The sequence below is a fragment of the Rhinoderma darwinii genome, unplaced genomic scaffold (assembly GCF_050947455.1).
Source record: "Rhinoderma darwinii isolate aRhiDar2 unplaced genomic scaffold, aRhiDar2.hap1 Scaffold_2650, whole genome shotgun sequence".
Classification (NCBI taxonomy): domain Eukaryota; kingdom Metazoa; phylum Chordata; class Amphibia; order Anura; family Rhinodermatidae; genus Rhinoderma; species Rhinoderma darwinii.
Window position 1 is genome coordinate 1 of NW_027462946.1, and position 24,134 is coordinate 24,134.

Here is a 24,134-nt window from a genome sequence, read left to right on the forward strand (position 1 = left end):
GGTGGGAGGGTAAAGTATTCCCTTATCTCTGTTGTGAGCAGATCGCAGTGTGTGATCATGCCTGAGCCCGCTAAGTCTGCCCCGGCGCCCAAGAAGGGCTCCAAGAAAGCCGTGACCAAGACACAGAAGAAGGATGGCAAGAAGCGGAGAAAAAGCAGGAAGGAGAGCTACGCCATTTATGTGTACAAGGTGCTCAAGCAGGTCCACCCTGACACCGGCATCTCGTCCAAGGCTATGGGCATCATGAACTCGTTCGTCAATGACATCTTCGAGCGCATCGCAGGGGAAGCCTCCCGCCTGGCTCACTACAACAAGCGCTCCACCATCACCTCCCGGGAGATCCAAACTGCCGTGCGCCTGCTACTGCCTGGAGAGCTGGCCAAGCACGCCGTGTCTGAGGGCACCAAGGCCGTCACCAAGTACACCAGCGCCAAGTAATCTGCCCCGTCCCTGCAGTAAGAACACAAAGGCTCTTCTAAGAGCCACCCACCTTGTCTACAACAGAGTTGTGCCTGCTATTGTCTGGCCTCCCGCTAGGGAAAATGCTTGACGCCGATAGAGAACAAGCAATCACTCTGCCTGTCTTACAATAACCACCCTTTATCCAGTCCTCACCAGAGCAGACTCTGGTGTCTCCTCTGTGCCGGGTATTGTAATACAGACTTTGCTGTTACAATCTTGCTCCACCTGCGTTACAATAACCAGTCAACCAGAGTTTGAGGCTACAATAACCTTGCACAAAGGTGTGTTTTTCGGTGCTAGGTTAATGTAGCAGCAAACGAATGTGTTGACTCCTTATTGTAATACAGGAGGAACAGCCTCTATTTCTTGTCTGTGAGGGCTTATTTTAATATAGGTGGAGCAGACTCTGGTTTCTTCTACACCCTGTAATAGCAAAGGGACATAATGCGGTAATAGGAGGGAACAGGGACATAGTGCCGGTAATAAGGAACAGGGACATAATGAGAATAAGAAGGAACAGGGAAATAATGCCTGTAAGACGAAGGAACAGGGACATAATGCCGGTAATATGAAGGAACAGGGACATAATGCTGGTAAGATGAGGGAACAGGGACATAGTGCCGGTAATAAGAAGGAACAGGCACATAATGCTGGTAAGACGAGGGAACAGGGACATAATGCCTGTAATACGAAGAAACAGGGATACAATGCCGGTAATATGATGGAACGGAAATAATGCCTGTAATTTGAAGGAACGGACATAATGTCGGTAATATGAAGGAACAGGGACGTAATGCCTGTAATATGAAGGAACGGACATAATGTCGGTAATATGAAGGAACAGGGACGTAATGCCTGTAATATGAGGGAACAAGGACATAAAGCCGGTTATATGAAGGAACAGAGACATAATGCCTCGAAGATGAGGGAACAGGGACATAATGCCGGTAATATGAAGGAACAGGGACATGAAGCCTGTAATATGAAGGATCAGGGACATAATGCCTGTAATATGAGGGAACAGGGAAATAATGCCTGTAATATGATGGAACAGGGACATAGTACCTGTAATATGAAGGAACAGGGACATAATGCCTGTAATATGAAGGAACAGGGACGTAATGCCTGTTATATGAAGGAACAGGGAGGTAATGCCGATAATATGAAGGAACAGGGATATAATGCTGGTAAGATGAGGGAACAGGGACGTAATGCCGATAATATGAAGGAGCCGGGACGTAATGCCGGTAATATGAAGGAACAAAGACATAATGCCGGTAATATGAAGGAACAAGGACATAATGCCGTTAATATGAAGGAACAGGGACGTAATGCCGATAATATGAAGAAACAGGGACATAATGCCGGTAAGTTGAGGGAACAGGGACATAATGCCTGTAATATGAAAGTACAAGGAGATAATGCCGGTAAGATGAGGGAACAGGGACGTAATGCCGATAATATGAAGGAGCCGGGACGTAATGCCGGTAATATGAAGAAACAGGGACGTAATGCCGGTAATATGAAGGAACAGGGACGTAATGCCGATAATATGAAGGAATAGAGATATAATGCCGGTAAGATGAAGGAACAGGGACATAATGCCTGTAATATGAAGGAACAGGGAAATAATGCCTGTAATATGAAGGAACAAGCACATAATACCGGAAATATGAAAGAACAAGGACATAATGTCGTTAATATGAAGGAACAGGGAAAAAATGCCTGTGATATGAAGGAAAAGGGATATAATGCCGGTAATATAAAGGAACAGGGACATAATGCCTCGAAGATGAGGGAACAGGGACATATTACAGGCATTATGTCCCTGTGCCCCCCTACACGGGACATAATGCCAGTAAAATGAAGGAACAGGGAAATAATGCCTGTAATATGAGGGAACAGGGATATAATGCCGATAATATGAAGGAACAGGGACATAATGCCGGTAAGTTGAGGGAACAGGGACATAATACCGGTAATATGAAAGAACAAGGACATAATGTCGGTAAGATGAAGGAACAGGTACATAATGTCGGTAAGATGAGTTAACTGGGACGTAATGCCGATAATATGAAGGAGCCGGGACGTAATGCCGATAATATGAAGGAGCCGGGACGTAATGCCGGTAATATGAAGGAACAGGGACGTAATGCCGATAATATGACGGAATAGAGATATAATGCAGGTAAGATGAAGGAACAGGCACATAATGCCGGTTCAGATGAGGGAACAGGGACATAATGCCTGTAATACGAACGAACAGGGACATAATGCCGGTAATATGAAGGAACAGGGAAATAATGCCTGTAATTTGAAGGACCGGACATAATGCCTGTAATATGAAGGAACAGGGACGTAATGCCGGTAATATGAGGGAACAAGGACATAAAGCCTGTAATATGTAGGAAAAGGGACATAAAGCCTGTAATATGTAGGAACATGGACATAATGCCGGTAATATGAAGGAACAGGGACATAATGCCTCGAAGATGAGGGAACAGGGACATAATGCCTGTAATATGTAGGAACAGGGACATGAAGCCTGTAATATGAAGGATCAGGGACATAATGGCTGTAATATGAGGGAACAGGCGCATTATGCCGGTAATATGAAGGAACAGGGACATAATGCCGGTAATATGAAGGAACAGGGAAATAATGCTTGTAATATGTAGGAACAGGGACATAATGCCGGTAATATGATGGAACAGGGACATAATGCCTCTAATATGAAGGAACAGGGACATAATGCCTGTAATATGAAGGAACAGGGACGTAATGCCGATAATATGAAGGAACAGGGATATAATGCCGGTAAGATGAAGGAACAGGAACATAATGCCGGTAATATGAGGGAACAGGGACATAATGCCGATAATATGAAGGAGCCGAGACGTAATGCCGCTAATATGAAGAAACAGGGACGGAATGCCTGTAATATGAAGGAACAGGGACGTAATGCCGATAATATGAAGGAACAGGGACGTAATGCCGATAACATGAAGGAATAGAGATATAATGCCGGTAAGATGAAGGAACAGGCACCTAATGCCGGTTCAGATGAGGGAACAGGGACATAATGCTGGTAAGATGAAGAAACAGGGGACATAATGCCTGTAATATGAAGGAACAAGGACATAATGCCGGTAATATGAAGGAATAGGGACAAAATGCCTGTAATATGAAGGCACAGGGACATAATGCCGGTAATATGAAGGAACAGGGAAATAATGCCGGTAATAAGAAGGAACAGGGACATAATGCCAGTAAGATGAGGGAAAAGGGACATATTGCCGGTAAGATGAGAGAACAGGGACAAAATGCCAATAAGATGAGGGAACAGGGACGTAATGCCTGTAAAATGAAGTAACAGGGACGTAATGCCGATAATATGAAGGAACAGGGACATAAAGCCTTTAATATGAAGGAACAGGGACATAATGCCTGTAATATGAGGGAACAAGGACATAAAGCCGGTAATATGAAGGAACAGGGACATAATGCCTCGAAGATGAGTGAACAGGGACATAATGCCTGTAATATGAAGGAACAGGGACATAATGCCTGTAATATGAGGGAACAAGGACATAAAGCCTGTAATATGAAGGAACAGGGACATAAAGCCTGTAATATGAAGTAACAGGGACATAATGCTTGTAATATGAGGGAACAAGGACATAAAGCCGGTAATATGAAGGAACAGGGACATAATGCCTCGAAGATGAGTGAACAGTGACATAATGCCTGTAATATGAAGGAACAGGAACATAATGCCTGTAATATGAGGGAACAAGGACATAAAGCCGGTAATATGAAGGAACTGGCACATAATGCCTGTAATATGAAGGAACAGGGACGTAATGCCGGTAATATGAGGGAACAGGGACATAATGCCTGTAATATGAAGGAACAGGGACATAACGCCGGTAATATGATGGAACAGGGACATAATGCCTATAATATGAAGGAACAGAGACATAATGCCTGTAATATGATGGAACAGGGACATAATGCCTGTAATATGAAGGAACAGGGACATAATGCCTGTAATATGAAGGAACAGGGACATAATGCCGGTAATATGAAGGAACAGGGACGTAATGCCAGTTATATGAAGGAACAGGGACATAATGCCGGTAAGTTGAGGGAACAGGGACATAATGCCTGTAATATGAAAGTACAAGGAGATAATGCCGGCAAGATGAGGGAACAGGGACGTAATGCCGATAATATGAAGGAGCCGGGACGTAATGCCGGTAATATGAAGGAACAGGGACGTAATGCCGATAATATGAAGGAATAGAGATATAATGCCGGTAAGATGAAGGAACAGGCACATAATGCCGTTTCAGATGAAGGAACAGGCACATAATGCCGGTTCAGATGAGGGAACAGCGAAGTAATGCCTGTAAGACGAAGGAACAGGGACATAATGCCGGTAATATGAAGGAACAGGGACATAATGCCGGTAATATGAAGGAACAGGGACATAATGGTGGTAATATGAAGGAACAAGGACATAATGCCGGTAATAAGAAGGAACAGGCACATAATGCTGGTAAGATGAGGGAACAGGGACATAGTGCCGGTAAAAAGAAGGAACAGGCACATAATGCTGGTAAGATGAGGAAACAGGGACATAATGCCTGTAATACGAAGGAACAGGAACATAATGCCGGTAATATGAAGGAACAGGGAAATAATGCCTGTAATTTGAAGGAACGGACATAATGCCTGTAATATGAAGGAACAGGGACATAATGCCAGTAATATGAAGGAATAGGGACATAATGCCTGTAATATGAAGGAACAAGGACATAAAGCCTGTAATATGAAGGAACATGGTCATAATGCCTGTAATATGAAGGAACAGGGACATAATGCCTGTAATATGAAGGAACAGGGACATAATTCCTGTAATATGAAGGAACAGGGAGGTAATGCCGGTAATATGAAGGAACAGGGAAATAATGCCGGTAATATGAGGGAACAGGGACATAATGCCGGTAATATAAGGGAACAGGGACATAATGCCGGTAATATGAAGGAACAGGGACATAATGCCGGTAATATGAGGGAACAGGGACATAATGCCGGTAATATGAGGGAACAAGGACATAATGCCGGTAATATGAAGGAACAGGGACATAATGCCGGTAATATGAGGGAACAGGGACATAATGCCGGTAATATGAAGAAACAGGGTCGTAATGCCGGTAATATGAAGGAACAGGGACGTAATGCCGATAATATGAAGGAATAGAGATATAATGCCGGTAAGATGAAGGAACAGGGACATATTGCCGGTAATATGAATGAACTGTGACATAATGTTGGTAATATGAAGGAACAGGGAAATAATAACGGTAATACGAAGGAACAGGGACATAAACCAGTAAGATGAAGGAACAGGGACATATTGCCGGTTAGATGTGGGAACAGGGACGTAATGCCGGTAATATGAAGGAACAGGGACATAATGCCGGTAAGATGAAGGGACAGGCACATAATGCCGGTAATATGAAAGAACAAGGACATAATGTTGGTAATATGAAGGAACAGGGAAATAATGCCGGTAATACGAAGGAACAGGGACATAAACCAGTAAGATGAGGGAACAGGGACATATTGTCGGTAAGATGTGGGAACAGGGACAAAATGCCGGTAAGATGAGGGAACAGGGACGTAATGCCGCTAATATGAAGGAACAGGGACATAATGCCTGTAAGATGAAGGAACAGGGACATAATGCCGATAATATGAAGGAACAGGGACATAATACCTGTAATATGAAGGAACAGGGACATAATGCCGATAATATGAAGGAGCCGGAACGTAATGGCGGTAATATGAAGGAACAGGGACATGATGGCTGTAATATGAAGGAACAGGGACATAATGCCTGTAATATGAAGAAGGACATAATGCCTGTAATATGAAGAAGAACATAATGCCGGTAATATGAAGGAACAGGGACATAATGCCGGTAATATGAAGGAACAGGCACATAATGCCTGTAATATGAAGGAATAGGGACGTAATGCCGGTAATATGAAGGAACAAGGACATAATGCCGGTAATATGAAGGAACAGGGACATAATGCCGGTAATATGAAGGAACAGGGATGCAATGCCGGTAATATGAAGGAACAGGGATATAATGCCGGTAAAAGGAGGGAAGAGGGACATAATCCCGGTAATATGAAGCAACAGGGACATAATGCCTGGAAGATGAGGGAACAGGGACATAATGCAAGTAATATGAGGAAACAGGGTCATAATGCCGGTCACATGAGAGGACAGGGACATAATGCCGGTAATATGAGGGAACAGGAACATAATGCCGGTCACATGAGAGGACAGGGACATAATGCCTGTAATATGAGGGAACAGGAACATTATGCCGGTCACATGAGAGGACAGGGACATAATGCCGGTAATTCGGGAACGATACGGATGTAATAAAGACGTGTTACATGTTTGTACGTCACCACCTTTATACTGGAGATTGGTAGCGGACGTTGGAATTGTGCGTTTCACGGTATCGTTGGATGGAGAAGAATCAGCCCGTGCAGCCCGCAGATAACAAGCCCCTAATGCAGCAGCAGCTCTGCGCTATCACACCCGGGAATGTCCCCCCATATCCTGCAGCACGGAGGAGCGGCTGCACGGACTGAACGACTCTTCTAGACATGGGAGACCAGCGGGAATAAAGACATGTGCACGAATAAGCACAAGATGGAGGCGGCAGCTCTATTGTATACTTGGTGGGGGCTCTTAGAAGAGCCTTTGGGTTCTTACTGCAGGGACGGGGCACATTACTTGGAGCCTAATGAGAAGAATCCGCCGCTGCTGCTTTATTCCTGCTCCATTCGAGTTCAGGCGGGAGATGTTCCTATTGGTAGAGACGGAGGAGGGGGCGTGGTGTTATCTGCTTGTCTATAGAAATATTCTACTTCCTCATTGGCTACAGTGTCTGGCGCTGAATACAAGTTTTAGATGCGGCCAATCAGAGAAGAAGCCCTCTGCTCCATCTGGGTATAAGAAGTGACGGTCGGAGCGCAGCCGTTAGATTTGATCAGATAATAGAGATGTCTGGAAGAGGAAAGCAAGGAGGCAAAGTGCGGGCTAAAGCCAAGACCCGCTCATCCCGGGCAGGACTTCAGTTCCCTGTCGGTCGTGTGCACAGACTTCTCCGCAAGGGCAACTACGCTCAGAGGGTCGGCGCCGGCGCTCCGGTATACATGGCAGCTGTACTTGAATATCTGACCGCTGAGATCCTGGAACTGGCCGGAAATGCCGCCCGGGACAACAAGAAGACTCGAATCATCCCCCGTCACCTGCAGCTGGCCGTGCGCAATGACGAAGAACTCAACAAACTGCTGGGTGGTGTGACCATCGCTCAGGGAGGCGTCCTGCCCAACATCCAGGCCGTTCTGCTGCCCAAGAAGACCGAGAGCAGCAAAAGCGCCAAGAGCAAGTGAGCGCCGCTTATCCCACATTTAACCACAAAGGCTCTTTTAAGAGCCGCCCACATGGTCCTTAGAACAGAGCTCACCGCTGATCTCCGATATGTAAACTTTCTGCGCCAGATAAGTGGCTCTGATTGTACAGAGAACTAGCCAGCAGGATGGGGCGACAACCTCCATTATGAGTTCATATACCGCTGGGCTAAACATTGAAGAGGAAGCCGTAGGGAGGTTGGGGGGTGCAGAACTGCTGCGTTACTCATGACCTTTACATTCACTATTGCCTCGTGTAGATGGTGGCGCTGTCCTCATTGGTCCAGGTGAAGACGACTCTGGTGTCTTGAGTGTATGTCGTGTAATTGTAATACAGGTGATGCAGACTGAAGTGTGTTCTCTATCAAGTTATTGTAGTACAGGCGGAGCAGACTGGTGTCTTCTCTGTGCTGGTTTATTGTAGAAGAGTAGCAGCAGACTTTAGTAATTGTAATACAAGTGGAACAGCCTCCACTTCAGGGGTCTCAAACTCGGCCGGGTAAGTGGGCCACATATATGAATAAATAGAAGTTGACGGGCTGCATTTCAGCAATCAAGTGTCGCTAAGCGTTTGGCAGACACACAAATGTCATGATTGGGCAGCCCCTTTTAAGATGGTGCCACAGAGTCCTCTGTAGATACTGCCACAGTGCCCTCTGTAGATACTGCCACAGTGCCCTCTGTAGATACTGCCACAGTGCCCTCTGTAGATACTGCCACAGTGCCATCTGTAGATACTGCCACAGTGCCATCTGTAGATAATGCCACACACCCCTAGATGCTGCCACGGTGCCCTCTGTAGATGCTGCCACGGTGCCCTCTGTAGATGCTGCCACGGTGCCCTCTGTAGATGCTGCCACGGTGCCCTCGGTAGATGCTGCCACAGTGCCTTATATGGACAGTGATGTCAGGGGCTTGCCCAGAGCAGGAGTCCCAGAGCAGAGTCGATTCTAGCAATCTGCCTGGGACTCCAGCTGTGCTCTTGACATCACTGTCCTTATGTGGACAGCGATGTCAGGGGATTCCACAGAGTCCCAGAGCAGAGCCTATACTAGCGCTCTGCCAGGGACTCCGCTCTGGGAAAGACCATGACAACACTGTCCATATATGGACAGCGATGTCAGGGATTTCCACAGAATCCCGGAGTAGAGCTTATACTAGCGCTCTGCCAAGGACTCCGCTCTGTGGAAGACCCTGACAACACTGTCCATATATGGACAGCGATGTCAGGGAATTCCACAGAGTCCCGGAGCAGAGCCTGTATTAGCGGCTCTGTGTCCCGCGGGCCGAGTGCTTGAGACCCCTGCTCTAGTTCTAGTCTTTTCCGGCTCATTGTAGTAAAATAGGAGCATTCTGGTGTCTTGTCTGTGCTGGGTAATTTGAATACAGGTGGAGCAGACTATGGTGTCTTGTCTGTGCCTGGTCATACTATTACGAAAGGAGCAGTCGCTGGTGTCTTTCCTGTGCTGGGTTATTGTAATACAGGTGGAGCAGATTCTAGCGTACTGTATGTGCTGGGACTTGGGTTCTTGTAATACAGGTGGAGCAGACTATAGTGTCTTGTCTGTTACAGTACACTAGAATCTGTTCCATCTGTATTACATCAATACGTATGTGCTGGGTTTTATGAATACAGGTGAAGTAGACTCTAGTGTCTATTCTGTGCGGGGTTATTGTATTACATCTGAAGCAAACTATAGTTGCTCGTCTGTGCCGGGTTATTGTATTACAGGTGGAGCAAACTATAGTTGCTAGTCTGTTCTGGTTTATTGTAATACAGGTGGAGCAAACGTTGTTGTTTCTTTTTTTTGGTGCAAGGTTATTGTAGCCACAAACTCTAGTGTGTTTAGTCGTTATTGTAATTGCCTGGTTATTGGAGGAGCAGTCTCTGGTCACGCTGTAATAGAACAGGGACATAATGCGGTAATACGGTAATACGGTAATAACGCGGCGTCCTGAAAGTGTTCCTGGAGAACGTCATCCGTGACGCCGTCACCTACACCGAGCACGCTAAGAGGAAGACCGTCACCGCTATGGACGTGGTGTACGCACTCAAACGCCAGGGCCGCACTCTCTACGGCTTCGGAGGTTAATTCCGCTCCTGCTCAGCTCCATCTTACACAACACAAAGGCTCTTCTCAGAGCCGCCACATCATCTATAGATCAGCTATGATGTCTGCTGGTGACCGCTCGTGTATAATCTGAGCAGCGATCTTCTACTTCTATATACACGGGGGTAGGGGCTTCAGTATCACGTCGGTCTTCCAGTGAGGTGCCGGATATGTGGACTGCAGTGTGTCCTCTAATAGCGTCCTAGAAGAAGCTGACTGAATTCCGTCTTAGACCAGGGAATGTTAATCTGAAGGGAAAGAGTGCCTTAGTGCTATGCTTGCTGCCGAGTGATCCTCCGGCAGGAAAACACATCCTCGTAGCGGCGCTGCCGGACGCCGTTTGTGCCGATGCCTGCATGTACAGGAGTGGCAGAAACACCGCTGAATATCCGCACGAGCAGTGGATCAAACAGCTGACTTGCTGTGTTGCTGCTTCGGCGTCCAGCTTGCTGCTGGGCAACGTGCTTTCCGCAATCCTTGGAGAGAGGGCCAGTGTTTTCTTAGCTGCTGTCACTGCTACTAATGTTACCAGATTCTTACAACAAACCATAAGTCTGTTACTGGGACCAACTTTGACACACGTATCGGCTCGTATTGCTTCGTATCTCATTCTGCCGGACGGCTGGGATTAATAAGGCTGCTGGCAATAAATCTAGTAACCTCTAGTAGTAATAATGAATCTGTCTGCTGTCCCTATATAGGACTCACTTTATTACAGTAACGCGTGCAGTTTCTTGCAGAGCAACATTTAGTGAGACGCATTCAATGAATGAAAAAGGACAAACTGATGCAGCTGATACAGCATTTTACAAGAGCAAAACCCAATGTTGGAGGGGCCGTGTTTTCCAAGCTGCTCTCATTGCTACAAATGTTACGAGATTTTCAAAACAAACTACCAATTTGTAGCACCAAGTTCCACATAAGTATCGACTTGCATTGTCTTGTATGTCACTTTGCCAGACTGCTGGTATAATCGAGCTGCTGGCAATACAATGACAGGAAACAGAATGCACCTATTTCTACTTCGTACTAACACTGTGCGTTGTCTATACTTAGGACTCACCTCATCCCACTAACGCATGAAGTTGCTGCAGAGTAACATTTACTGAGACGCATTCAGAGAATGAAAAGTACAAATTGATGCAGCTCTATTCAGAAGTAACATCTAATATCAGAGCTCCAATAGTGCGGTACTTGAGGGAGACGAACATTACAGCCCAGTTTGTCCCCTTTATGCCCCCACTTTTGATATTTGATTTATGTACCTTTCCCTTTTATTCCCCTTCATCTACGATAAGTCACAATGCTGAATGGGATTTGTTCATTAAATGGGGTGTTCTCTACACAGGGACCGTTCACCCCTTCCCTGTTAGGTAGAATATACCTCTCTAACATCGTTGTTTTATTGAACTATAATTTTTCTTAATACAAGAGATCCTTTGATCCGTGCGCTTCTTGCCCTTCTCTTCCCCTCCCTTTTTCATTTGTTCACATTTAGTTGGTGGTGTACACCAGGGCAGAATTAGAAGCTAAGAGTCCTTGAGAGGAATGGTTTGTTAGGGTATGTTCACACGAGGGCATCCGTTACGGCTGAAATTACGGGGATGTTTCAGCCTGAAAACATCCCCGTAATTTCAGCCGTACCGGCATGTGCAGGCGCTTGAACGCCGCGTCCATTACGGCCGTAATTAGCGCTGCTATTCATTGGAGTCAATGAATAACGGCTCCAATTACGGCCAAAGAAGTGACAGGTCACTTCTTTGACGCGGGCGTCTATTTACGCGCCGTCATTTGACAGTGGCGCGTAAATATACGCCTCGTGTGAACAGACAAACGTCTGCCCATTGCTTTCAATGGGCAGATGTTTGTCAACGCTATTGAGGCGCTATTTTCAGACGTAATTCGGGGCAAAAACGCCCGAATTACGTCCGTAAATAGGCCGTGTGAACATACCCTTACCCTTATAGCGTCTCCTGTGTATATAAAGCATTGCCGCAGACCCCTCGTAGGACTTCTCCTTTGTAGTTTAGGAACTGCTCTTATCGGTACATGACGCGGGGATGGAATCTTCGTCTAAACACCTGGGATGATGGTGGTTATACTCCAGGAGGACCGAATTGTGACAACGCTCTTGAGACTGGAAGATAGAATTTAAGACACTGTAGTCGGGGGCGAGTTGTAGATTATGAACATGAATCACTGGAGTAGTTGTACTATTAATGTGTCCTGTACAGTATAGTTAGTGCACCAATGAGGACAGCGCCATCATCTGCACGAGGCAGCAGTGAATGTGTAGGTCATAAGTAACGCAGTTCTACACCCACCAACCCTACGGCTTCCTCTTCAATGTTTATCCCAGCGGTATATGAACTCATAATGGAGGTTGTCGCCCCCTCCTGCTGGCTAGTTCTCTGTACAAGCAGAGCCACTTATCTGGCGCAGAACGTTTACATATCGGTGATCAACGGTGAGAGCTCTGTTCTAAGGACCATGTGGGCGGCTCTTAGGAACAGTGTCACCAAAATTTTTTTTTTTCATGTCAGTTTTATGTTAGTGTTTTATTAAAAACGTTTTTATTTATTTGTGTGTTTGTGTGTTACTTTTTTCTATTTTTTCACTTTTTCTTCCCTATGGGGCCATTTTTTTTTTCCATTTCTGTATGTGTCGATTAACGACACATACAGACATGGAATACGGCAGCCACAGTCCCATAGGGACTGCGAACGGGGCCCGTCCCATCCACTTCTGTGTACGCCGTCTGTGTGGGAACGGCGCATGCGCCGCTCCCACACAGTCCAATTTGAAATGCGCGCCGTCCGGCGCCAATTTCCTGTGGACCGGAAGTCGCGGCCGGACAGTAAGATTACTACTTTCGGTCGCGGCTTCCGGACTTGTGCACTTGGACCAGCGGCAGCGGATGGGCCGGAGGGAGCCGCCGCGGCAGGAGCAGGTAAGAGATTTCTATGTATGTTCGTGTTTGTGTGTGTTTACTACTGTATGTAAACCTACTACACTGTGTGTTAGCTCAAAAAATGGCGACACACAGTGTAGGAGGTTACACCGTTCAATCCCCTCGTTTATCCCGGCACTAGCCAGGATAAAGGAGGGGGGATTCTCAGAGCTCACTAGAGCGAGGGCTTTTTACCCAATTTTGCAGCAAAAAGCAATGTGGTTGCTTTACCACATGCAATGCTGCAATTTTGGGAATAGCTCCATCTAGTGACCAGTGCTGGGAAATATTATAAATTCGAATCTAATTTATAATATTTCCTGACTCGTGAAAAAAATAAAAAAAATTTGAACAATGTTTAATCACCTACACACTAAATGTTTAACTAAAAAAAAAAATACATGTTTTGCTGGCAACACATTCCCTTTAAAAGAGCCTTTGTGGTTAAATGTGGATAAGCGGCGCTCACTTGCTCTTGGCGCTTTTGCTGCTCTCGGTCTTCTTGGGCAGCAGAACGGCCTGGATGTTGGGCAGGACGCCTCCCTGAGCGATGGTCACACCACCCAGCAGTTTGTTGAGTTCCTCGTCATTGCGCACGGCCAGCTGCAGGTGACGGGGGATGATTCGTGTCTTCTTGTTGTCCCGGGCGGCATTTCCGGCCAGTTCCAGGATCTCAGCGGTCAGATATTCAAGCACAGCTGCCATGTATACCGGAGCGCCGGCGCCGACCCAATGAGCGTAGTTGCCCTTGCGGAGAAGTCTGTGCACACGACCGACAGGGAACTGAAGTCCGGCCCGGGATGAGCGGGTCTTGGCTTTAGCCCGCACTTTGCCTCCTTGCTTTCCTCTTCCAGACATCTCTATTATCTGATCAGATCTAACGGTTGTGCTCCGACCGTCACTTCTTATACCCGGATGGAGTAGAGGGCTTCTTCTCTGATTGGCCGCATCTAAAACTGATATTCAACGCCAGACACTGTAGCCAATGAGAAAGTAGAATATTTCTATAGACTCGCAGATAACACCACGCCCCTTCCTCCGTCTCTACCAATAGGAACATCTCCCGCCTGAACTCGAATGGAGCAGAAATAAAGCAGCAGCGGCGGATTCTTCTCATTAGGCTCCAAGTAATGTGCCCCGTCCCTGCAGTAAGAACCCAAAGGCTCTTCTAAGAGCCCCCACCAAGTATACAATAGAGCTGCCGCCTCCATCTTGTGCTTATTCGTGCACATGTCTTTATTCCCGCTGGTCTCCCATGTCTAGAAGAGTCGTTCAGTCCGTGCAGCCGCACATTCATGCTGCAGGATATGGGGGGACATTCCCGGGTGTGATAGCGCAGAGCTGCTGCTGCATTAGGGGCTTGTTATCTGCGGGCTGCACGGGCTGATTCTTCTCTATCCAACGATACCGTGAAACGCACAATTCCAACGTCCGCTACCAATCTCCAGTATAAAGGTGGTGACGTACAAACATGTAACACGTCTTTATTACATCCGTATCGTTCCCTAATTACCGGCATTATGTCCCTGTCCTCTCATGTGACCGGCATTATGTCCCTGTTCCTTCATATTACCGGCATTATGTCCCTGTTCCCTCATCTTCGAGGCATTATGTTCCTGTTCCTTCATATTACCGGCATTATATCCCTGTTCCCTCATCTTCCAGGCATTATGTCCCTGTTGCTTCATATTACCTGCATTATGTCCTTGTTCCTTCATATTACCGGCATTACGTCCCTATTCCTTCATATTACAGGCATTATGTGCCTGTTCCTTCATATTACCGGCATTATGTCCCTGTTCCTTCATATTACTGGCATTATATCCCTGTTCCTTCATCTTCCAGGCATTATGTCCCTGTTGCTTCATATTACCGGGATTATGTCCCTGTTCCTTCATATTACCTGCATTATGTCCTTGTTCCTTCATATTACCGGCATTACGTCCCTATTCCTTCATATTACAGGCATTATGTCCCTGTTCCTTCATATTACCGGCATTATGTCCCTGTTCTTTCATATTACCGGCATTATGTCCCTGTTCCTGCATATTACCGGCATTATGTCCTTGTTCCTTCATATTACAGGCATTATGTCCATGTTCCTTCATCTTACCGGCATTATGTCCCTGTTCCTTCATATTACCGGCATTATGTCCCTGTTCCTTCATATTACCGGCATTACGTCCCTGTTCCTTCATATTACAGGCATTATGTCCCTGTTCCTTCATATTACCGGCATTATATCCCTGTTCCTTCATATTACGGTCTTTATGTCCATGTTCCTTCATATTACAGGCATTATGTCCCTGTTCCCTCATCTGAACCGGCATTACGTCCCTGTTCCTTCATATTACAGGCATTATGTCCCTGTTCCTTCATCTTACCGGCATTATGTCCCTGTTCCTTCATATTACAGGCATTATGTCCCTGTTCCCTCATCTGAACCGGCATTATGTGCCTGTTCCTTAATCTTACCGGCATTATATCTCTATTCTTTCATATTACCGTCATTACGTCCCTGTTTCTTCATATTACCGGCATTACGTCCCGGCTCCTTCATATTATCGGCATTACGTCCCTGTTCCCTCATCTTACCGGCATTTTGTCCCTGTTCCCTCATCTTACCGGCATTATGTCCCTGTTCCTTCATCTTACCGACATTATCTCCTTGTACTTTCATATTACCGGCATTATGTCCCTGTTCCCTCAACTTACCGGCATTATGTCCCTGTTCCTTCATATTATCGGCATTACGTCCCTGTTCCTTCATATTAGAGGCATCATGTCCCTGTTCCTTCATATTACAGGCATTATGTCCCTGTTCCATCATATTACCGGCATTATGTCCCTGTTCCTTCATATTACAGGCATTATGTTCCTGTTCCCTCATATTATAGGCATTATGTCCCTGTTCCATCATATTACCGGCATTATGTCCCTGTTCCTTCATATTACAGGCATTATGTTCCTGTTCCTTCATATTATAGGCATTATGTCCCTGTTCCCTCATATTACCGGCATTACGTCCCTGTTCCTTCATATTACAGGCATTATGTTCCTGTGCCTTTATATTACCATCATTATGTCCCTGTTCCTTCATATTACCGGCATTATGTCCCTGTTCCTTCATATTACATGCATTATGTCCCTGTTCCCTCATCTTACCAGCATTACTTGCCTCTTCCTTCATATTACCGGCATTATGTCCCTGTTCCTTCATATTACAGGCATTATGTCCCTGTTCCTTTATATTACAGGCTTTATGTCCCTGTTCCTTCATATTACAGGCATTATGTCCCTGTTCCTTCATATTACAGGCATTATGTCCCTGTTCCCTCATCTTCGAGGCATTATGTCCCTGTTCCTTCATATTACCGGCTTTATGTCCCTGTTCCTTCATATTACAGGCTTTATGTCCCTGTTCCCTCATCTACCAGGCATTATGTCCCTGTTCCATCATCTGAACCGGCATTATGTGCCTGTCCCTTCATCTTACCAGCATTATGTCCCTGTTCCTTCATATTATCGGCATTACGTCCCTGTTAATTCATATTACCGGAATTACGTCCCTGTTCCCTCATCTTACCGGCAATATGTCCCTGTTCCCTCATCTTACTGGCATTATGTCCCTGTTCATTCGTATTACCGGCATTATTTCCCTGTTCCTTCATATTACCAACATTATGTCCCTGTTCCTTCATATTACAGGCATTTTGTCCCTGTTCCTTCATATTACCGGCATCATGTCCTTGTTTCTTCATATTATCGGCATTATGTCTCTGTTCCCTCATCTGAACCGGTATTATGTCCTTGTTCCTTCATATTATCGGCATTACGTCCCTGTTCCTTCATATTACCGGCATTATGTCCCTGTTCCTTCATATTACCGGCATTATGTACCTGTTCCTTCATCTTACCGACATTATGTCCTTGTTCTTTCATATTACCGGCATTATGTCCCTGTTCCCTCAACTTACCGGCATTATGTCCATGTTCCTTCATATTATCGGCATTACCTCCCTTTTCATTCATATAACAGGCATTACGTCCCTGTTCCTTCATATGACAGGCATTATGTCCCTGGTCCTTCATATTACAGGCATTATGTCCCTGTTCCTTCGTATTACAGGCATTATGTCCCTGTTCCCTCATCTTACCAGCATTATGTGCCTGTTCCTTCCTATTACCGGCATTACGTCCCTGTTTCTTCATATTACCGGCATTACGTCCCGGCTCCTTCATATTATCGGCATTACGTCCCTGTTCCCTCATCTTACCGGCATTTTGTCCCTGTTCCCTCATCTTACCGGCATTATGTCCCTGTTCCTTCATCTTACCGACATTATCTCCTTGTACTTTCATATTACCGGCATTATGTCCCTGTTCCCTCAACTTACCGGCATTATGTCCCTGTTCCTTCATATTATCGGCATTACTTCCCTGTTCCTTCATATTATAGGCATTATTTCCCTGTTCCTTCATATTACCGGCATTACGTCCCTGTTCCTTCATATTACAGGCATTATGTCCCTGTACCTTCATATTACAGGCATTATGTCCCTGTTCCTTCATATTACAGGCATTATGTCCCTGTTCCATCATATTACCGGCATTATGTCCCTGTTCCTTCATATTACAGGCATTATGTTCCTGTTCCCTCATATTATAGGCATTATGTCCCTGTTCCTTCATATTACAGGCATTATGTTCATGTTCCTTCATATTATAGGCATTATGTCCCTGTTCCCTCATATTACCGGCATTACGTCCCTGTTCCTTCATATTACCGGCATTATGTCCCTGTTCCTTCATACTACATGCATTATGTCCCTGTTCCCTCATCTTACCAGCATTATGTGCCTCTTCCGTCATATTACCGGCATTATGTCCCTGTTCCTTCATAATACAGGCATTATGTCCCTGTTCCCTCATCTTACCGGCATTTTGTCCCTGTTCCCTCATCTTACCGGCATTATGTCCCTGTTCCTTCATCTTACCGACATTATCTCCTTGTACTTTCATATTACTGGCATTATGTCCCTGTTCCCTCAACTTACCGGCATTATGTCCCTGTTCCTTCATATTATCGGCATTACTTCCCTGTTCCTTCATATTATAGGCATTATGTCCATGTTCCTTCATATTACAGGCATTATGTCCCTGTTCCATCATATTACCGGAATTATGTCCCTGTTCCTTCATATTACAGGCATTATGTCCCTCTTCCTTCATATTACTGGCATTATGTCCCGTATAGGAGGGCACAGGGACATAATGCCGGTAATATGTCACTGTTCCCTCATCTTCGAGGCATTATATCCCTATTCCTTCATATCACAGGCATTTTGTCCCTGTTCCTTCATATTAACGACATTATGTCCTTGTTCTTTCATATTTCCATTATTATGTCCCTGTTCCTTCATCTTACCGGCATTATGTCCCTGTTCCCTCATCTGAACCGGCATTATGTGCCTGTTCCTTCATCTTACCGGCATTAAATCTCTATTCCTTCATATTACCGGCATTACGTCCCTGTTTCTTAATATTACCGGCATTAAGTCCCGGCTCCTTAATATTATCGGCATTACGTCCCTGTTCCCTCATCTTACCGGCATTATCTCCTTGTACTTTCATATTACAGGCATTATGTCCCTGTTCCCTCAACTTACCGGCATTATGTCCCTGTTCCTTCATATTATCGGCATTACTTCTCTGTTCCTTCATATAACAGGCATTACGTCCCTGTTCCTTCATATTACAGGCATTATGTCCCTGTTCCTTCATATTACAGGCATTATGTCCCTGTTCCTTCATATTACAGGCATTATGTCCCTGTTCCATCATATTACCGGGATTATGTCCCTGTTCCTTCATATTACAGGCATTATGTTCCTGTTCCTTCATGTTATAGGCATTATGTCCCTGTTCCATCATATTACCGGCATTATGTAACTGTTCCTTCATATTACCGGCATTATGTCCCTGTTCCTTCATATTACAGGCATTATATCCCTGTTCCCTCATCTTCGAGGCATTACGTCCCTGTTCCTTCATATTACCGGCATTATTTCCCTGTTCCATCATATTACCGGCATTATGTCCCTGTTCCTTCATATTACAGGCATTATGTCCCTGTTCCTTCATATTACTGGCATTATCTCCCGTGTAGGAGGGCACAGGGACATAATGCTGGTAATATGTCCCTGTTCCCTCATCTTCGAGGCATTATGTCCCTGTTCCTTCATATTACAGGCATTATATCCCTGTTCCTTCATATCACAGGCATTTTGTCCCTGTTCCTTCATATTAACGACATTATGTCCTTGTTCTTTCATATTTCCGGCATTATGTCCCTGTTCCTTCATCTTACCGGCATTAAATCTCTATTCCTTCATATTACAGGCATTATGTCCCTGTTCCTTCATATTATCGGCATTACGTCCCTGTTCCTTCATATTACAGGCATTATGTCCCTGTTCCTTCATCTTACCGGCATTATGTCCCTGTTCCCTCACCTGAACCGGCATTATGTGCCTGTTCCTTAATCTTACCGGCATTATATCTCTATTCCTTCATATTACCGGCATTACGTCCCTGTTTCTTCATATTACCGGCATTACGTCCCGGCTCCTTCGTATTATTGGCATTACGTCCCTGTTCCCTCATCTTACCGGAATTTTGTCCCTGTTCCCTCATCTTACCGGCATTATGTCCCTGTTCCTTCATCTTACCGACATTATCTACTTGTACTTTCATATTATCGGCATTATGTCCCTGTTCTCTCAACTTACCGGCATTATGTCCCTGTTCCTTCATATTATCGGCATTACTTCCCTGTTCCTTCATATTACATTCATTATGTTCCTGTTCCTTCATATTATAGGCATTATGTCCCTGTTCCCTCATATTACCGGCATTACGTCCCTGTTCCTTCATATTACAGGCATTATATCCCTGTGCCTTTATATTACCATCATTATGTCCCTGTTCCTTCATATTACCGGCATTATGTCCCTGTTCCTTCATATTACATGCATTATGTCCCTGTTCCCTCATCTTACCAGCATTATGTGCCTCTTCCTTCATATTACCGGCATTATGTCCCTGTTCCTTCATAATACAGGCATTATGTCCCTGTTCCTTCATATTGCAGGCTTTATGTCCCTGTTCCTTCATATTACAGGCATTATGTCCCTGTTCCTTCATATTACAGGCATTATGTCCCTGTTCCCTCATCTTCGAGGCATTATGTCCCTGTTCCTTCATATTACAGGCATTATGTCCCTGTTCCTTCATATTACAGGCATTATGTCCCTGTTCCCTCACCGTCGAGGCATTATGTCCATGTTCCTTCATATTACAGGCATTATGTCCCTGTTCCATCATATTACCGGCATTATGTCCCTGTTCCTTCATATTACAGGCATTATGTCCCTGTTCCTTCATATTACAGGCATTATGTCCCTGTTCCTTAATCTTACCGGCATTATATCTCTATTCCTTCATATTATCGGCATTACGTCCCTGTTCCTTCATATTACCGGCATTACGTCCCTGTTTCTTAATATTACCGGCATTAAGTCCCGGCTCCTTAATATTATCGGCATTACGTCCCTGTTCCCTCATCTTACCGGCATTATCTCCTTGTGCTTTCATATTACAGGCATTATGTCCCTGTTACCTCAACTTACCGGCATTATGTCCCTGTTCCTTCATATTATCGGCATTACTTCCCTGTTCCTTCATATAAACAGGCATTACGTCCCTGTTCCTTCATATTGCAGGCACTATGTCCCTGTTCCTTCATATTACAGGCATTATGTCCCTGTTCCTTCATATTACAGGCATTATGTCCCTGTTCCATCATATTACTGGCATTATGTCCCTGTTCCTTCATATTACAGGCATTATGTTCCTGTTCCTTCATGTTATAGGCATTATGTCCCTGTTCCATCATATTACCGGCATTATGTCCCTGTTCCTTCATATTACAGGCATTATGTCCCTGTTCCTTCATATTACAGGCATTATGTCCCTGTTCCCTCATCTTCGAGGCATTACGTCCCTGTTCCTTCATATTACAGGCTTTATGTCCCTGTTCCTTTATATTACAGGCATTATTTCCCTGTTCCATCATATTACCGGCATTATGTCCCTGTTCCTTCATATTACAGGCATTATGTCCCTGTTCCTTCATATTACTTGCATTATGTCCCGTGTAGGAGGGCACAGAGACAAAATGCCGGTAATATGTCCCTGTTCCCTCATCTTTGAGGCATTATGTCCCTGTTCCTTCATATTACAGGCATTATGTCCCTGTTCCTTCATCTTACCGCCATTATGTCCCTGTTCCCTCATCTGAACCGGCATTATGTGCCTGTTCCTTAATCTTACCGGCATTATATCTCTATTCCTTCATATTACCGACATTACGTCCCTGTTTCTTCATATTACCGGCATTACGTCCCGGCTCCTTCATATTATCGGCATTACGTCCCTGTTCCCTCATCTTACCGGCATTTTGTCCCTGTTCCTTCATAATACAGGCATTATGTCCCTGTTCCTTCATATTACAGGCATTATGTCCCTGTTCCTTCATATTACAGGCATTATGTCCCTGTTCCTTCATATTACAGGCATTATGTCCCTGTTCCCTCATCTTACCGCCATTATGTCCCTGTTCCTTCATATTACAGGCATTATGTCCCTGTTCCCTCATCTTCGAGGCATTATGTCCATGTTCCTTCATATTACAGGCATTATGTCCCTGTTCCATCTTATTACCGGCATTATGTCCCTGTTCCTTCATATTACAGGCATTATGTCCCTGTTCATTCATATTACTGGCATTATGTCCCGTGTAGGAGGGCACAGGGACATAATGCCGGTAATATGTCCCTGTTCCCTCATCTTCGAGGCATTATATCCCTGTTCCTTCATATCACAGGCATTTTGTCCCTGTTCCTTCATATTAACGACATTATGTCCTTGTTCTTTCATATTTCCGGTATTATGTCCCTGTTCCTTCATATTACTGGCATTATCTCCCGTGTAGGAGGGCACAGGGACATAATGCCGGTAATATGTCCCTGTTCCCTCATCTTCGAGGCATTTTGTCCCTGTTCCTTCATATTACAGGCATTATGTCCCTGTTCCTTCATCTTACCGGCATTATGTCCCTGTTCCCTCATCTGAACCGGCATTATGTGCCTGTTCCTTAATCTTACCGGCATTATATCTCTATTCCTTCATATTACCGGCATTATGTCCCTGTTCCTTCATCTTACCGACATTATCTCCTTGTACTTTCATATTACCAGCATTATGTCCCTGTTCCCTCAACTTACCGGCATTATGTCCCTGTTCCTTCATATTATCGGCATTACTTCCCTGTTCCTTCATATTACAGGCATTATGTCCCTGTTCCATCATATTACCGGCATTATGTCCCTGTTCCTTCATATTACAGGCATTATGTTCCTGTTCCCTCATATTATAGGCATTATGTCCCTGTTCCATCATATTACCGGCATTATGTCCCTGTTCCTTCATATTACAGGCATTATGTTCCTGTTCCTTCATATTATAGGCATTATGTCCCTGTTCCCTCATATTACCGGCATTACGTCCCTGTTCCTTCATATTACAGGCATTATATCCCTGTGCCTTTATATTACCATCATTATGTCCCTGTTCCTTCATATTACCGGCATTATGTCCCTGTTCCTTCATATTACATGCATTATGTCCCTGTTCCCTCATCTTACCAGCATTATGTGCCTCTTCCTTCATATTACCGGCATTATGTCCCTGTTCCTTCATAATACAGGCATTATGTCCCTGTTCCTTCATATTACAGGCATTATGTCCCTGTTCCTTCATATTACAGGCATTATGTCCCTGTTCCATTATATTACCGGCATTATGTCCCTGTTCCTTCATATTACAGGCATTATTTCCCTGTTCCATCATATTACCGGCATTATGTCCCTGTTCCTTCATATTACAGCCATTATGTCCCTGTTCCTTCATATTACTTGCATTATGTCCCGTGTAGGAGGGCACAGGGACATAATTCCGGTAATATGTCCCTGTTCCCTCATATTACAGGCATTATGTCCCTGTTCCTTCATATTACAGGCATTATGCCCCTGTTCCTTCATCTTACCGGCATTATGTCCCTGTTCCCTCATCTGAACCGGCATTATGTGCCTGTTCCTTAATCTTACCGGCATTATATCTCTATTCCTTCATATTACCGCCATTACGTCCCTGTTTCTTCATATTACCGGCATTACGTCCCGGCTCCTTCATATTATCGGCATTACGTCCCTGTTCCCACAACTTACCGGCATTTTGTCCCTGTTACCTCATCTTACCGGCATTATGTCCCTGTTCCTTCATCTTACCGACATTATCTCCTTGTACTTTCATATTACCGGCATTATGTCCCTGTTCCCTCAACTTACCGGCATTATGTCCCTGTTCCTTCATATTACCGGCATTACGTCCCTGTTCCTTCATATTACAGGCATTATGTCCCTGTTCCTTCATATTACAGGCATTATGTCCCTGTTCCATCATATTACCGGCATTATGTCCCTGTTCCTTCATATTACAGGCATTATGTCCCTGTTCCTTCATATTACTGGCATTATGTCCCGTGTAGGAGGGCACAGGGACATAATGCCGGTAATATGTCCCTGTTCCCTCATCTTCGAGGCATTATATCCCTGTTCCTTCATATTACCGGCATTATATCCCTGTTCCTTCATATCACAGGCATTTTGTCCCTGTTCCCTCATCTTACCTGCATTATCTCCTTGTACTTTCATATTACAGGCATTATGTCCCTGTTCCCTCAACTTACCGGCATTATGTCCCTGTTCCTTCATATTATCGGCATTACTTCCCTGTTCCTTCATATAACAGGCATTACGTCCCTGTTCCTTCATATTACAGGCATTATGTCCCTGTTCCTTCATATTACAGGCATTATGTCCCTGTTCCTTCATATTACAGGCATTATGTCCCTGTTCCATCATATTACCGGCATTATGTCCATGTTCCTTCATATTACAGCCATTATGTTCCTGTTCCTTCATG

General features: G+C 44.9%; 3 protein-coding genes across 3 annotated transcripts; 2 read left to right on the top strand and 1 right to left on the bottom strand.

The window, feature by feature from the left end:
• The first annotated feature begins 43 nt into the window (after positions 1 to 43).
• Positions 44 to 460, top strand: LOC142703256 (histone H2B 1.1). The gene has a single exon (XM_075848223.1). It carries the CDS (start codon positions 58 to 60, stop codon positions 436 to 438), a length of 381 nt encoding a protein of 126 aa, XP_075704338.1. The 5' UTR covers positions 44 to 57; the 3' UTR covers positions 439 to 460.
• Positions 461 to 7,556: 7,096 nt separating this feature from the next.
• LOC142703254 (histone H2A type 1-like) lies at positions 7,557 to 7,949 on the top strand. Its single transcript, XM_075848221.1, has one exon. It carries the CDS (start codon positions 7,557 to 7,559, stop codon positions 7,947 to 7,949), a length of 393 nt encoding a protein of 130 aa, XP_075704336.1.
• A 5,544-nt stretch (positions 7,950 to 13,493) lies between these two features.
• Positions 13,494 to 13,886, bottom strand: LOC142703255 (histone H2A type 1-like). The gene has a single exon (XM_075848222.1). It carries the CDS (start codon positions 13,884 to 13,886, stop codon positions 13,494 to 13,496), a length of 393 nt encoding a protein of 130 aa, XP_075704337.1.
• Positions 13,887 to 24,134: the final 10,248 nt, after the last annotated feature.